The 16,511-nt window shown below is 40.2% G+C and overlaps 1 protein-coding gene across 6 annotated transcripts in view; it reads left to right on the top strand.

The window, feature by feature from the left end:
- LOC140211027 (constitutive coactivator of PPAR-gamma-like protein 1 homolog) overlaps window positions 1-16,511 on the top strand; it is a 141,637-nt gene that overhangs the window by 23,504 nt on the left and 101,622 nt on the right. For all 6 annotated transcript variants that reach the window (XR_011889372.1, XM_072280384.1, XM_072280383.1 and 3 more), the window contains exon 2: window positions 6,921-7,167. Coding sequence is in view for 5 of the 6 variants with exons in the window: in XM_072280384.1 (XP_072136485.1) it covers window positions 6,921-7,167 (247 nt within the window). In the remaining variant the exon portion in view is untranslated. The remainder of the gene's footprint in view (window positions 1-6,920; window positions 7,168-16,511) is intronic.

The raw sequence follows: 16,511 nt of genomic DNA, 5'->3' as shown, positions 1-16,511 counted from the left end.
GTTTTGATCGTGGTGAACGAAGTAAGGACAATGTGAGTTTGGCTTGTGGAAGCTGACGAAGATGATGTTGAAGAGGTTTTGGCATCCCATGACCAAGAACTGATAGATGAAGAGCTGATGCAATTGGAAGAGGAAAGGATAAGAATCGAAACTGAATGCAGTAGGGAACTGAACGTGAAGCAACTGCGTGAGATTTTCGCTGCAATGATAAAGTACGACTTGAATTTTGAAAAGGTACATAGGTTTAGGGGATATTTGCAGGATGGTTTGCATGCTTACAAAGAACTGTATGATAGAAAAATGCACGAGGCTCAGCAGTCAAGCAAGGCTTCCACATCAGCCACAGCAGACGACGAACCTTGACCTTCGACATCGAGGCGGGCCGTCATAGGAGAAGATGAGCTGCCTGCCCTAATGGAAACAGACGACGACGAGATGACACCCCGGTGTCCCACCACCCCAACCCCCAGGCCACGGACAGATACTGATTCGCAGAGAATGCAGCAGTAGCCGGGAGGCACACAGCACATCTTTAAGAAAAAAGCTGAAGTAAACATGCTAATTAATTAGGTGCTGCCTGACACGTAATTGTCGGCCCAGATCAGAGGCAATGCAATCGGCAATCCCCTCTGATCTGGGCCGACAATTACATGCCGGGCGGCTCCTAAATAATTAGCGTGTTTATTTTGGCTTTTTTCTTAAAGATGTGCTGTGTGCCTCCCGGCTACCTCTGCACTGCTGCATGCTTTGCGGATCGGTATCGGTTCGCTGCCCGGTGGGTGGGGGCCACTGCACCACCCAAACTCCGATGACTCAGTCTAACACACCATCATCAGTGTGCTCAGCAAGCTGTCTTCCCGATTCCCGTAAGTGATACTACACTGTACATACATTATTTCTACTTTATATCGGCTGTGTATTTTTGCGTGTTATTTGGTATGATTTGGCAGCTTGGTAGCTTAAAGGTTACTGGAGAGAGTGTTTCTGCCAACAGCGCTTGTGTGAGATTTTCTGCCGAGAGCGCTTGCGCCGTGTTTTTGCCGACGGCGCTTGCGTGAGATTTTCGCTACAAACAACAGTGCAGGCAATGATTGTGGAAAAGGATTTCTACTTTATACAGGCTGTGTATTTATCATATCATTCCTGCTTTTACTATATGTTACTGTTATTTTAGGTTTTATTTGTTATTTGGCATGATTTGGTAGGTTATTTTTGGGTCTGTGAATGCTCATAAAATTTTCCCATATGAATAAATGGTAATTGCTTCTTTGCTTTACGACATTCTGGCTTACGAACCGTTTCATAGGAACACTCTACCTTCGGATGGCGGGGGAAACCTGTACATCTTGGAATTATTTTTCTGTATTAAATTTTATAGCATGAAGTTGTTTAGGTTCACCATGCTCTTAAAAATCCTTATCACCCCTGGAAATTGCATCTCTTTTAATTTGTTATTGCCTTTTCCTTTGCAGAAACGGGATATTTTATTAGTGATGCTGCTTTAGCACAGTTCACTACAGGTTGACCTTCACTAATCTGACTACCTGTAATCCGGTTCCTTCGATAATCCAGCACTGATTGTGCTTAATGTGATCCTTCTGTAATTCGGCATTTTCACTAATCCGGCACTCCTCAGGTCCCAATGGTGCCGGATTAGTGAAGGTCGACCTGTATTTGGAATTTCCAAGGGTGTTACAGATGGCGGAACAGCCAGACCCTAAAGAAGCTGGCAGAGATCCTCAAGACTAGCAGGCAGGATGCGAGAAGCAGCCTTTCCCCAGTGGGACAAAGTCTCATCCCATTTGTTAAGGCTGGTAAGAGCATTGAATGGTCCTGCCCAAGAACTGCTTCAGGACTCTCCATAGGCAAGATGTGGAACTTGAGGTCAGATCTCGTCAGATAGCTACAATTCCCAAGGAAATCACCACATCTCTCCGCCCAGACTTGGTACTGTGATCCAAGGTTGCTAAGACAGCCCTCTTCATTGAGTTAACCATCCCATAGGAGGAAGGAGTGGAGGCTGCCCTTGAGCGGAAGAGGCTGGAGACACAGATCTGGCAGCTGAGTGTAAGGACGCTGGCAGGAGGACCATCATCTACCCTGTGGGGTAGGATTCTGGGGCTTTGTTGGCTCATTGACGACAAGGTTACTCCATGATAGGCCAGTGACTGGAGCAAGGCTTGGGGTCCATCAGGGAGTTGGTTGAAGTGGCAGAAAAGAGCAGCTTTTGGCTGTGGCTGAGGAGGAAGGACAGAAATTAGGACCGACTAACCCCGTTGGAATCTGCAGGAGGTGGATGGCATGGAGACAGTGTCAAGAAACAACATCTTTCTGTAAATTTGACTGATAATATATGATAGTGCTTGTTGGACAGTTCTTTGCTGCTTACCTCTTTTGTTCTTTTAACTGTCTGTTCTTCCATTTTTTAAATTTTATTTTGCATTTTAGCCCCTGTAATTTTTGTTTCTGCTTGTGTTTTACAATTTCTGGCTGTTGGTTCTGGTTTTAGAGTTCACTTTTTTTTTTAACCACATCCTTTTCCCTGCTTCATATCACCACAGATTGAGTGTATTCATTAAAGTCAAACTAGTGTAGTGTGTGATTGTTCCCATTGAAGTGGTTCATTTTGCTCTGTTAATTTAACTGGTGAGGATTTTAAGGTTCTGTGAACCATCGAGACAATGAGAATGAGTCTGGAAACAGAATTTTAGTAGATTTGGTTGTTGGTTTGCTTCAGGAAATTGAGATTTCTCCTGGCTAGTTCTTTAGTACCTCACATCTGACGTACTGTTCAGTTTGTCTACAATTTCAAATGCAGTACACTTAGTGTACCTTGTTGAAAGAAAGAATATATGATTATGCATGCAGACTTTCAGATTTGTTGAAACTTAATCTTTGTTTTTGTATCCTTATATTTGAGTTAAATATCTGATTCTGTCACTGATATGTTAAAGTATCTAGAAATATAAAATTGCTTAATAGTTAACTTCAAATCTACCCCTCCAAGTGTTTATTCAGATTTCCTATGGTAATATTAAGGCAGCAGTTGTGCAAACAAGCACAAGTATGTTTTCAAGTCGTGGATATTCCGGTTAAACTCACGGAACATGTGTACTTCTTGAAGATTTAAAAGAGCATAAATTAATGCTTACTAAACCACATCCTGGATTGATTGATGTCAAATGACTTAGATTTATAGCCATGGATGATCCAAATTTGTAGCATTTGTGCCACAATTATGGTGTGGGTCTGAGAGAGTTGCAGTCACAATTTAATACATTTAGTGTTCCTTTGGGACTGTTTATAACTCATCATGTGAAATTGGACGAAGGGCCTCGGCCTGAAACGTCGACTGCACCTCTTCCTGCAGATGCTGCTTGGCCTGCTGCGTTCACCAGCAACTTTGATGTATGTTGTTATGTGAAATTGTCTTCTTTTTAATTCATGTTTTGGAGTCTTGGCATTCCTAAACAAGGTAGTCATTTATAGCCCATCCATAGCATGCTTATTACTGGTACTGGTGCAGTTAAGTGGTTTAGCCATTTCAGGTGGCACTTAAGATTTACATTGGTAAATATGGTATAATTTAAAGGACAGGCCAGATAAAAATGGAAAATTCATTGAATGAATCAAATGGGTTTAAGCAATAATTTGCAAACTTGCAAGGTTTATTTTGATTTATCAATACTAATGACTATTTCTTCTAAATTGAAGATTATTATCTAAAGTTAAATTCAACAATTACTATGGTGGGGTTTGGACTCTAGTTTCTGGATCAACAATCCTGGTTTTTGGATTGCTAAATCTTATTACTAATAAAGCCAGTGAACATCTGAACTCAGCAATTAGTCTAGTTTAAAATGCTGTACCCAGTCACATCACCACTTTCAAGTATAGAATTTCACAACTTCATTACTAGCCACTTTAGAACTGATATTGAAGTTATTAAAATCACAATCAGGTTTAGTATCACTGGCATATGTTGGGAAATCTGTTAACTTTGCGGCAGCAGTACAATGCAATACACGATAATAGAGAAAAGTAAACTAAATTACAGTGAGTATATGTTAAATAGTTAAATAAGTAGTGCAAAAAAAAAGAAATAAAAAGAGCAGTAAGGTAGTATGCATGGTTTCAATGTCCATTCAGAAATCAGATGGCAGAGGGAAATAAATCACTGGGTAGTAGAGGTCCTTCATGATGGACGCCACCTCTCTGAGGCACTGCTCCTGGAAGATGATGCTCTGGCACTGCTCTGGATACTACAGATGGAGCTTGCTAATTTTACAATTCCCTGCAGCTTACTTTGATCCTGTGCAGTTGCTTCCCCTTCCCCATACCAAACAGCAGTGCAGCCAGTTAGAATACTCTCCATGGTACATCTGTCAAAGTTGGAGCATTTTTGGTGACATACAAAATCTCCTCAAACTCCTCATGAAATATAGTTGCTGACTTGCCTTCTTTATAGCTGCATTGGTATGTTGGATCCAGGTTAGGTCCTCAGAGACATTGACACCCAGGAACTTGAAATTGCTCACTCTCTCCACCTCTGATCCCTCAATGAGGACTGGTGTGTGTTCCCTCATCTTACGCTTTCTGAAGTCCACAATCAGTTCTTTGGTCTTCCTGGCGTTGAGTGCAAGGTTATTCCTGCGGCACCACTCAACTAGCTAGTCTATTTCGCTCCTGTACGCCCTCTCATCACCATCTGAGGTTCTGCCAACAATGGTTATATTGTCAGCATATTTCTAGATGACATTTGAGTTGTGCCATGCCACACAGTCATGGATGTAGAGAGAGTAGAACAACGAGGTGTGTCAGTGTTGGTTGTCAGCAAGATGGAGATCGTCACCGATTGTGGTCTTCTGGTTAAGAATGCCAATATCCAATTGCTGAGGGAGGTACAGAGGCCCAAGTTCCGGAGCTTTTCGTTCAAAATTGTAGGAATGATCGTGTTAAGCGTGGAGCTGTAGTCAGTAAACAGCATTGTGACATTGGTATTTTTATTTGTGTAAATTGAAGACAGCTGAAAAAGTAGCTTTAAGGAAATAACATTTGATGTTTATTTGGAGTAGAGATATTGACCTTTTAGCTTTTAAAAGGTTCTTTTAAAAAAGAACCTATGTTCTTTTTTTGTAAACTTTTATTACACCATCTATTTAATCCCAATTTTAGGTCATTATCTCCACACTAATCATACATTTTAGTGAACATTGCTTCTTTCAAAGATTCGGGGTATCTAGTGATAAAACCATTGTAGACTTGTATTGAACAGTATCAGAACAAATCATATTATTAGTTATGAATTTAAGCAAGTTCTGGGCTTTTGTAAGAAATCATATCCTTGGAAGAAGAAAATTAAACAGGGTACCAGGTAATGAGATACCTGACTTATGGAAATTTGACTTTACCCAATTCTCCCTTAATTTTTTTTACAAACTTTTCAAGATGCTAACAATAATAAAATGCTTTGTGGCATTCGTTCACAACCGGATATGGTATATTTACTGTTAGTCTGTGTTTGGATGAATATTTCATGAAATGAAAGAATTATGGAAAATATTTGCAGAGGTTTGCAATATGGTTAGCTATAGAAAACAATTGTGTCTAAATTAGAGAGAAATCAGTTTACAAACAGCTCACAAGAATTAAACCTGGTATATAACCGAGACTGCCTGTAATTTTAAATGATTGTATAATCTTGAGATTGTGCTTTAGAAAAAGTACTTTGTAATCATTTAATGAATTGTCAATAATTAAAACTAGAGGTAGTCATCCTTATTGGTTATAACATTCAACACAACTGGAAAAAAACACGGAAGCAAATTTGCACAGCGGTAGGTGAAGGGAAAGAATGAAGGGAGTAAAGCAAGAGTTGAGTATCACTCCTTCCTCTGATTCTGGGGATGGTAAAACTTGAGTGTTGTATCTAGATTGATATTACAGTGTGTCCTGGAATTACTACACCAGGCTACCTACTGAGACGTAAAACTGAAATCTTTAATCTTGTTGGTGAATGTATTCTATCCAGCACTGCTATTTTTGATTAATTCAGGGAGTTCTTCATGGTCCTCTAGCTAATATTGCTTTTAACCAGCCTCACTTACTCTGCCATTACCACTTTTACCGTTTTGAGGTCTTGTGATGTGTTAGATCTCTTAAACGTGAACAAATTCCAGGAGTACTTTATTTGTTAGAAATTACTTCAGAATGTAGGTAGAACTGCTGGATATTAATGGTGGACTTTGTATTCCATGATGTAAGTATTTTGTTTTAGGGGAAAAAATAAACACGTGTATGTAAATGCATATAAATTATATCCCCCTGAAGTTATTTAGGGAATAAAGTAATTTGTATGCCCTTTTCCAGAATATTTTTCCACTCAGTTTTAGCTATTTATTTCTCCCCATCTTCCGCTATAGAAAGAATAACTGACAAGTTTATATATTAGTGTGCCACTGAGCAGGACTATTTTTCCCAGTCTACTGGGCCTAATTAAATTAATGTGTGTATTTGATCATTGTGGGACAATTACAAAAGCTGTAACTTATTTCAGTTTTGAACAAGAATCTTCTGCAGCCCAGTGATTCAAGAGAAATGGAGAGAAAATTGAGAGTGTGGATGCCCTAAAGCAGAGAAGAAATATTAAGTATTAATAATAATTTACCATACAATTTTATAGATTTTTTTTTACTTTACAGCAACCCCCATTGAATATTGCAAAAACCAAAGCTAAATTTAAGTGTGCTTACAGAATCTCGCCTAGCTGTGGTTAATGTGAAACTTCCATATAAAAAATATAGTATATATAAATATAATATGAAAGAAATGTGAATATCAAATAACCTACTTAAAAGTAGTTTTCTAAGGTTTCAGTTAATTCCATTGGTGCTTAAATAAAATGCATTGTTCTTTTCCAGGTTGCACAGAGCATTGAAGATCACCATCAAGAAGTGATAGCCTTCTGCAGAGAGAATGGTTTCCACGGTCTGCTTGCTTATGACTCGGATTATGCATTGTGTAACATCCAATACTATTTCAGCGCCCATGCCCTTAAACTGAGCCGGAATGGCAAAAGCCTCACTACCAGCCAATACCTGATGCATGAAGTTGCCAAGCAACTGGATCTGAATCCTAGTCGCTTTGTTATCTTTGCTGCATTGTTAGGTGAGTGAATATACAAAGAAATAGTTTCTTGTCTGTGATTTTAGAATATTATTGTTCATTTAAAATTTGCAGTGTAAGAATTTATTTTTCTGTATCGAATGTTTTACAGCTTTGAAATACTTTAAGAGTTTAAAAAAATCTCGTCTTCTAAATGTTTCTTTTACTTGGGTTGTTTGCCATTCAATATTTATTCAATTTGTTGTTTCAGTACCATTTCTTGGCTACTGTGTGGGAGCAACCTAACCTGATTTGAGCAAGAATAGTAACATGGTCTTACTCAGTATAAAGAAATTTAAACTTTCACAGGCTAGATCAGAAATTCTCCCTCTATGTAGAATTATTATGATATAACAGGCATTACTGAGATAATCAACAATAACTATCCTGGTGATTAGGAGCAGGATCAAAATATTCCGACTTTTTAAAGTGTACAGAAAAGATAGGAAAATTAATGAGAAATGGAGTCGTAACAGGAAGGTGAAATCACTTCCATGAAGAGATGGGGTATAGCAAGTCATTGAGGACTTTTATTAGGATAATTAAGACATAAAAATGGTGTGTGTTGTGTTGATCTCTTATGCTAACACTTTAAAATGACAGAATGCACAAATGCAGAGATTATAAGTAAGTTGGTAGCATAGGGCACAGCTGCAAGCTTTTTCAGGTCATACTTCTACAATGGGCACTTGGACTTGGCATATCTAAAGTTGAGTTGTTGCTGCCATTTGCTACTATAAATAGAATTTTTAAATGATCAGATGTGGTTTACTTTATTGTTTTTAGAAATAGTGTTAATGATAGAAAAGTTATCAATGGTTGATTTTGCCTTTGGTCTTCCTGACTTGTGTTATTTTGTATATGTTGGAATCTAAAGCTTCTCATTTATAGTCAACATTTCTGCCCATATGCTTTGAAAATCTTTTTAAGTAGAAGTACTGGTGCCTGCTGAAGGAATACGTTTCTCTTGGGACAGGATTGAGCAATTTGGAACAGCTGTTTTCCTGGGTGAAATTGCCAAACTCTAAAGCTAACTTCTAGGCTAACTATATCTTGTGGTGTAGCCTTGAGAATTAAGAAAATGTTGGGGTTTTTAAAGCTCAGGATGGCTCCAACATGATACATAGACACTTGGGAGCTGGCAAAGATATATTTTAATACTTAAGTCAAGTGTGTGTCTGTATTTTTGCAGGAGACTGCTAATGGTTAATGAGCCTGCCAGCTTTTATTAGTTTGAGAGGAGAAATAAGCACATTACTGAGAGTAGGAACAGTTATTGTGCATTTATAATAAACAGGCGGCCAAGAACGTTGATTGTTAGTGTTCACTTTCCTGGATAAAGAGCAGGATATTTGGTTTTACACAGCTAATAGGCTCTGGGATTTTATGTGACTAAATTTTAGTAGTTGTCCTGCAGCAGGGTTGGTGCACAAGCTTCGGCTGTAGAAGCCTTTGCCTTAGTGTCTCTTAAAAGTATATTCCAGAAGGGAAGAAAAATAATGCATTTTGGTTTAGCATTTGGGATATTCAATGGATGCAGTGAAGAAGTATGTATATTATGTACATATTGGACACCTAACTGTTCTACGTTACTTATTACTAAGATAGAGGAGAACCCAAAGTACACAAGTTCAGATGACTTATAAAGCTGCATTGTTGTTGTACGTGTTTTTTTTTTGATCACTAGCGCCCACCTAGAACAAGATTTTCACTAACCAGACCTTTCTTGGAGGAGCATTGTACCACATATGAGGCCCAAACTAACTGTAAATAGACACAGTTATTCAAGTGAAATGACATTTGATAGACTGTGTTTAAATGTGTAAGTGAATAGTAGAGATGGCCAGTTCTTGCTTTGTAAGGTCGCATGATGGCGGTGTTTTGATACTGTACCTTTTCTAAGAAGATACTAAAGATCATACTGAAAACTTATAAGGCGTCACTAGTCAAAGTATCATCTTCATGGAGGAGTTGTGCTTTAGCAACCACCATAACATTAGTTGTATGTTTTACTATTTGATATTGAAAGGATGGATGTTGAATCTGAGGTGACAATTGTGTAATATTGTCAGTCATATGCTGAATTGGTGGGCTATACGCACAAAATGCCCGAGGAACTCGGCAACCTCAGCGGCATCTATGGAGGGAAATTGATGATTTGGGCAGAGTCCTTTCATTAGAACCAACAGGAGGGTGAGGAGCACAAGCTGGCAGGTGATAGATGAGGTACGGTAAGGTGGGAGGGTACGTGGGTGGGGGAGAGGGGCTGAAAGGGAATGATGTGAGAAATTGGGAGGTAATAGCTGGAAGGAAGGATTTCCAAAATCAGTAGAATCTCTCCTATCTCTGCTGAATAGGTGTAAACTTTAACATTGAACTGAGGAAACTCAGTGAACCAGTACAATTAACTTGATAGCAGACTTGATGGCACTTTTTAGGTAAAGGTATTAAGGGGAATGGATATGATTTAATTAAATTCATTGGCACAATAACCAGTGTGCGAGAGGCTGTGTAATTGCCATCCCAATCCCACCACCTCCAATTATTCTTAGCAGAGGTGTCCTATTGGCTTTGAAAGACAGAACAAAATGTTGGTGACTTTTCTTTTATAACAAAGTGTATTTTATGAACCATTTGAGAGTGTTGAAGTACTGCACCATGATTGAGTAGTCGTTTACAGTGGATTCTGTTTAACTGGGCTGTTAGTTAATCAGGCAGCACTTGTTTGAGACACCTCTTAAAGAACGAAAACTGAGAAAATAGCTTGGTTTCTTTTTGTTTATTTAGGATACTGTGCCACCTAATTGGGACAGAAGACTGTTGCTGAACAGTTCCTAACTAGCGTCAGACATACATACTTGTATGGCTGTTAGATATTACACTGTGCTTAGAGCTAACGGTTTTTAAATAGCGTCAGTTGCATGTGTTGGTGTTCAAAAACCAGTGATATTTGTCACAGATGGTTGGTGAGAAATAGGCAGTAAGACAATTCAGAGTTGTCTTACTCTTTGCAGTTTCAAGTATTCAGGCTTGGAGATGCCAGAAATGGCTGGGAGTGAAAATGAAACAATTTCACTACTTCAACAAGTTAGGAACTATGAAAGAAGATATCAACAATCATCTTGAAAGTTACCATGAAAATGAAGATTTGGAGGATGCAGTTGTCAGAAGCATTGTTTGAAGGCAGTCCATAACCTGCACTAGCTGTCTGTGCTGATTTTGTTCATTTACAGTCAATCAAAAGAACACAGCAGTGTAAACTCGATGAATTCCTCTGTCGATAATTATTAGGAAACAATACAAAGTTTTCTTGTACTCTAGTAGTACTGGTAGTGTTCTAATTTGTTCTGTATTTCATTTAAATGCTTAATTTGTTACTTAAATGGTAGGTTGTCTTTTTATACTTTTATAACTATTTCCATGAAACTTCAGCTAATTGGAGCTGCCGCATAATTAAGCCAAAATGTACTGGGCCAGATGTATCCCAATTACGAGAATCCACTGTAGTTGATTTCTAAACAACCAAGAATTGACATCCAATACCTGTATAAAATTGATGCTTATGTTTATGACTGATTGGAGTGGGCTTCTCTACCCAAAAAAGCTTTATGAGCAATTTAGTGGTGTATATTAAATATGTCAATAAAAACACAGGGAGAGAGGAGAATGTAGTTATAGATGGGAAGAGCATGGTCAGGGGACTAGACACAGTTCTCTGTCACAAGGATCAAGAGTCCCTGAATGCTGCGTTGCCTGTCTGGTAACCGGGTTCAGTGCATGTCATCTGACTTTGGAGTGGGGGTGGGGTGGGCAGGGGAAGATACAGTTGTCATAGTCCTTGTGGATAACCAGTGACATAGAAAGAACAAGGAAAGACATTCTACTGAGGGAATTTAAGAAGTTAGGGATTAAATTAAAAAGTAGAACCAAAAAGGTAATAATCTCTGGTTTGCTGCCTGAGTCACATGCAAATTGGCACAGGGTTAATGAGATCAGAGTTAAATGTGTAGCTCAAAGATTAGTGTGGGAGAAGTGGGTCTAAGTTCATAGGACATTGGCACTAATTATTGGCGAAGAAGGAAGCTGTTCTGATGGAACAAACTCCTCCAGAATGATGCTGGGAGCATGGTCCTGGTGAAGCGCATTACTCAGCCTGTGGATAGGGCTAAATAATAAGAGTGTGATTTCAACAGCTTAGAAAAGTATGGATAAAGTAAAAGGGAAGGAGAGTCTAGGAGAGTTTACTGGAATCTCCAGAATATAAATAAGACAGAAAGTTTAGAAAGGGATAAGAATTTCATTTCAATCAACATTAAGACAAAATTAAGAAGAAAAGTAGTGATGAATATATAGTTAGTAGAAAGAGAGGTGGAGGAGCAGGTAGGGTTGAGGAAGCTGAGAGTCTACAGGAACTTGGACAGATTAGGAAGGTAACTGCAATGTTAACATTCATTTCTAGAGGACTAGAATATAAAAGCAAGGATGTAATGCTGTGGCTTTATAAGGCATTGGTCTTGACCACATTTGAAGTATTGTGAACTCAAGAAATTCTGCAGATGTTGGAAATCCAGAGCAACGCACGCAAAATGCTGGAGGAATTCAGTAGGCAGGCAGCATCTATATAAGTGAATAAACAGTTCACATTTCAGGCTGAGGCCCTCCGTCAGGACTGGAAAGGAAAGCCGGAATAAGAATGTGGGGAAGGGGAGGAGTACAAGGTGATAGGTGAAGGCAGGTGGGAAGGGAGGGTGGATGAAGTAAGCAAAAGGTGACAGGTGGAAAAGGTAAAGGGCTGGAGAAGAAGAAATCTGATAGGAGAGGAGGATGGACCATGGGAGAAAGGGAAGGAGGAGGCACATCAGGGGGAGGTGGTAGGCAGATGAGTAGAAAAGAGGTTAAAGAGGGGGCAGGGTGAGGCATTGAAGAAGAGGGGAGGGGGTAGATTACCAGAGGTTTGTGAAATCGATGCTTATGCCATCAGGTTGGAGGCAGCCCCGATGGAATATGGAATATCAGGTATTGCTCCTCTAACCTGAGAGTGGCCTCATAGTAGCAGTAGAGGAGGCCATTGGCCAATGTGTCAGGATGGGAATGGTGATTGGAATTAAAGTGGATGAGCACTGGCAAATCCTGCTTTTTGCAGATGGAGCAAAAGGGCTCAATGAAGCAGTACCCCAATCTACATCGGGTCTCACCGATGTGGAGGAGGCCACTGCAGGAGCACCGGATACAGTAGATGACCCCAATAGACTTGTGGGTGACGTTTTGTCTCACCTGAAAGGACTGCTTGAGGCCTGAATGGAAGTGAGAGAGGAGGTGAATGGGCAGATGTGGCACTTTTTCTGCTTGTAGGTCTAAGAGCCAGAAGGGAACTTAGTGGAGAGGGGTGAATCAGATAAGGGAATGACAGAAGGAGCGATCCTAGTGAAAAGCGGAGAGTGCAGGAGGAGATAAAGATGTGTTTGGTAGCAGGGTTCTGTGGAGTATTGTGAACTGTTTCGGGCCCCATATTTAAAGAAGGATGCGCTGGCTTTGAAGAAGGTCCAGAGAATGATCCTATGAATGAAAGGGTTAATGGATGAGGAGTATTTGAGGGCATTGTGCTTATGTGCACTGCAGTTTAGAAGAATGAGAGGGGATCTCAATGAAGCTTACAGAATATTGAAAGGCCTGGACAGAGTGTGGACAATGAGGATATTTTTGATACTGGGCAAGTCTATGACCAGAAGGTACACAGACTCAGAAGGACGTCTCTTTCGAGCAGAGATAAGGAGTAATTTCTTTAGCTAGAGGTTGGTGAATCTATGGAATTTATTGTCACAGACAGCTGTAGGGACTAAGTCACTGGGTATATTTAAAGTGGAGGTTGATGGGTTTTTGATTTGTAAGGGTCCCAAAGGTTACAGAGAGAAGGTAGGAGAAGTTCAAGTTCAAGTTTAATTGTCATTCAACCTTATGTGAATACAGCAAAATGAAACAGTGTTACTCTGGGACCAAGGTACAACACACAGTACCAAGAGTCACACACAGCACAAGGTTCATATAAGATAGCAAACACGTATATCAGGAAAATACAGTCCCACGAAAAAAAGTTCAAAACCCTGAGTCCATGAAAGTTGCAGAAATATGCAGTTGACCACAATGCAGCTTGTCTTCTGCCAAGCGGACAGTGGGGGCCAACACCAACTCTGGCTTGAATGCCACACCACACTGGCTCTGGTGGAGTGTATTGACCCCGATGCTTCTCTCCTGGAAAGTTGTAAACAGGCAACACCAGGGCTTGAGGCCTCGTCCTTGTTATGACAAAGCTTCCCCCACCATCTGCCAATAAATCAGTGAATCAAGTTTGCAGCATACATCTTTAACAGTGTGCAACTGGTTCTTGTGATCACAAGAGAAGTGACTAAGGCGAGCTCTCACTGTTAGACTGCACACCTCCTTCACACACTGACTCCTCCGATGCCTCTCTGACTCGGGCAGCAGCGCGATCTGCACCATCTAGCTTCTTCAGTTTCTCTGCCAACAAGCAACTTACTGATGGGGTAGATCCACAGTACTTTTAAGTTCATAATGTCCAGCTGGGTCTTGTGATCGTAAAAAAATACATTTAAAAAGGACAATAACACCTTTGGTTGACCCCAAAGAAGCCGCTGCGATTGAACGTGCCACCATCTTACAAGAAGTACCGGAATGCAGTTGAGAAAGAAAATAAAGCTGCCATGATGAAATGGCAGATCAGACTCGATGGACCAAATGGCCTAATTTGCTCCTGTGACTTATGATCCTAATTAACATTCAACAACAAAAAGAACAGTAATTCTTTGAATAATAGTAGCACAGCCAAACGGAAGAAACATACGTAAGCTGTCATTGAATTATTTCCAAAATTTATTTCAGTGAGAGTAGAGACAAGGCTATCTTTTTTTTTGGCTGGCCAATGCACTCACTCATTTAGCTGAGATTGCTTTATTTGTTCACAGCATTCCCGTTTGGTTGCGGCAACAGTTGCAGAGCTTTGATTCGATTTGTTGGTTGTAAAGGTGCTAAGCTGCTTTGAATGTTCAACGTGTTTGTGCTCTACTACATTGCTGAAAGAGTTGAGTTCTTTGATCATTATTAGTATGTTATGTCATGAGAGTACAGATTGTAACAGTATACAGTTCCGCTGTTGGCCTAGAGATCCTCTTGGATGCCTTAAGTTTCAGTTGTTTTTGTATCTTTTGCTTGTGTAAAGGAAGTGATGGTCTCCAAGAAGACCGTCACACTCGTTGGTGTTGTCAATGCTATCTACGATCCGGTGGTTGTTGAGGATGAAGTTATTCATGTATAACTTTAGTCGACCTACTTTGAAGAATCATGTGAGTTCATTTCACTGATCTGCTGTATTGTGTGGAACTTGCCAAAGAGCCTGTCTACAGAATGGCATGGAACAGTACTGCACAGGAAAAGGTCCTTTGACCCAGGATGTCTATACTGATGCAGTCTGACTTCCAAAGTCTATTGATTTATCTCTATAAATGCCTCTTAAATATTGCTCTCATATTTGCTTTAATCACTTTTGCCACATAAATCTCATTTAAACTTTCCCTTTCTCACCTTAAAACTATGCCCTCTGGTATTCGACATCGCCACCCCGGGGGAATGGCAATCTATTCTGTCTGTGCCTCTCATAGTTTTTGTCAGAGTCATACAGTACAGAAACAAGCCCTTTGGCCCATAATCTTCCAAATCTTTACAATCCACATATCCATCCAACTCCCTTTTAAAAGTTATAACTGCTTCAACCACTTCCTCTGGTAGCACATTCCACATATTTTGTAAAAAAAAAGTTGCCCCTGTACTCTTACGAAAACTTTCTTCCCTCATTTTAAATTTATGCCTTCTTGTACTTGATATATCCAATTTTGGAATAAAGACTGAGTGCATTCGGTATATCTATGCCCTTTGTGACCAATAATCTCTGTAAGATCACCCCTCACTCTACCTTAACTCAGTTATTCAAGTTCTGGCAGCATCTTGGTTTGAGATGTGTCTGTTTTAATATGAGGAGTATCCTGATTAAAGCGTATGAGCTTGGAGCGTGGATCAGCACTTGGAGCTATGATGTTGTGGTCATTACAGAGACTTGGATGGTGCAGGGGCAGGAATGGCTACTTCAAGTGCCAGGCTTTAGATGTTTCAAAAAGGATGGGGGGGAGGCAAAAGAGGTGGGGGCGTGGCACTGTTGATCAGAGAAGGTGTCACGGCTGCAGAAAAGGAGGAAGTCATGGAGGGGTTGTCTACGGAGTCTCTGTGGGTGGAAGTTAGGAATAGGAAGGGGTCAATAACTCTACTGGGTGTTTTTTATAGACCACCCAATAGTAACAGGGACATCGAGGAGCAGATAGGGAGACAGATTCTGGAAAGGAGTAGTAATAATAGGGTTGTTGTGGTGGGAAATTTTAATTTTCCAAATATTGATTGGCACCTCCCGAGAGTGAGGGTTTAGATGGGGAAGAGTTTGTTAGGTGTGTTCAGGAAGATTTCTTGACACAATATGTAGATAAGCCTACAAGAGGAGGGGCTGTACTTGATCTGGTATTGGGAAATGAACCTGGTCAGGTGTCAGGTCTCTCAGTGGGAGAGCATTTTGGAGATAGTGATCACAATTCTATCTCCTTTACCATAGCATTGGAGAGGGATAGGAACAGACAAGTTAGGGAAACGTTTAATTGGAGTAAGGGGAACTATGAGGCTATCCGGCTGGTCTTGGATGCATAAATTGGAAAGAGATGTTCTCAAGGAAATGTACCGAAGAAATATGGCAAATGTTCAGGGGATATTTGCGTGGGGTTCTGTGTAGGTACGTTCCAATGAGACATGGAAAGGGAGGTACGGTACAAGATCTGTGGTGCACAAAGGCTGTTGTAAATCTAGTCAAGAAGGAAAAAAGAGCTTACGAAAGGTTCAAAAAACTAGGTAATGATATGAATCTAGGTAATGATATGAAGATTATAAGGCTTGCATGAAGGAGTTTAAGAATGAAATTAGGAGAGCCAGAAGGGGCCATGAGAAGGCCTTGGTGGACAGGATTAAGGAAAATCCCAAGGCATTCTACAAGTATGTGAAGAGCAGGAGGGTAAGGTGTGAGAGAATAGGACCCATCAAGTGTGACAATGGAAACGTGTGTACGGAACTGGAGGAAATAGCGGAGGTACTTAACGAATACTTTGCTTCAGTATTCACTACGGAAAAGGATCTTGGCAATTGTAGGGATGACTTGCAGTGGACTGAAAAGCTTGAGAATGTAGATATTAAGAAAGAGGACGTGCTGGAGCTTCTGGAAAGCATCAAGTTGGATAAGTCAC

The sequence above is a fragment of the Mobula birostris genome, chromosome 16 (assembly GCF_030028105.1).
Source record: "Mobula birostris isolate sMobBir1 chromosome 16, sMobBir1.hap1, whole genome shotgun sequence".
In the NCBI taxonomy this organism is placed as follows: domain Eukaryota; kingdom Metazoa; phylum Chordata; class Chondrichthyes; order Myliobatiformes; family Myliobatidae; genus Mobula; species Mobula birostris.
The sequence above is the reverse complement of the archived record's forward strand: the minus strand, read 5'-3'. Positions and strand labels throughout refer to the sequence as shown.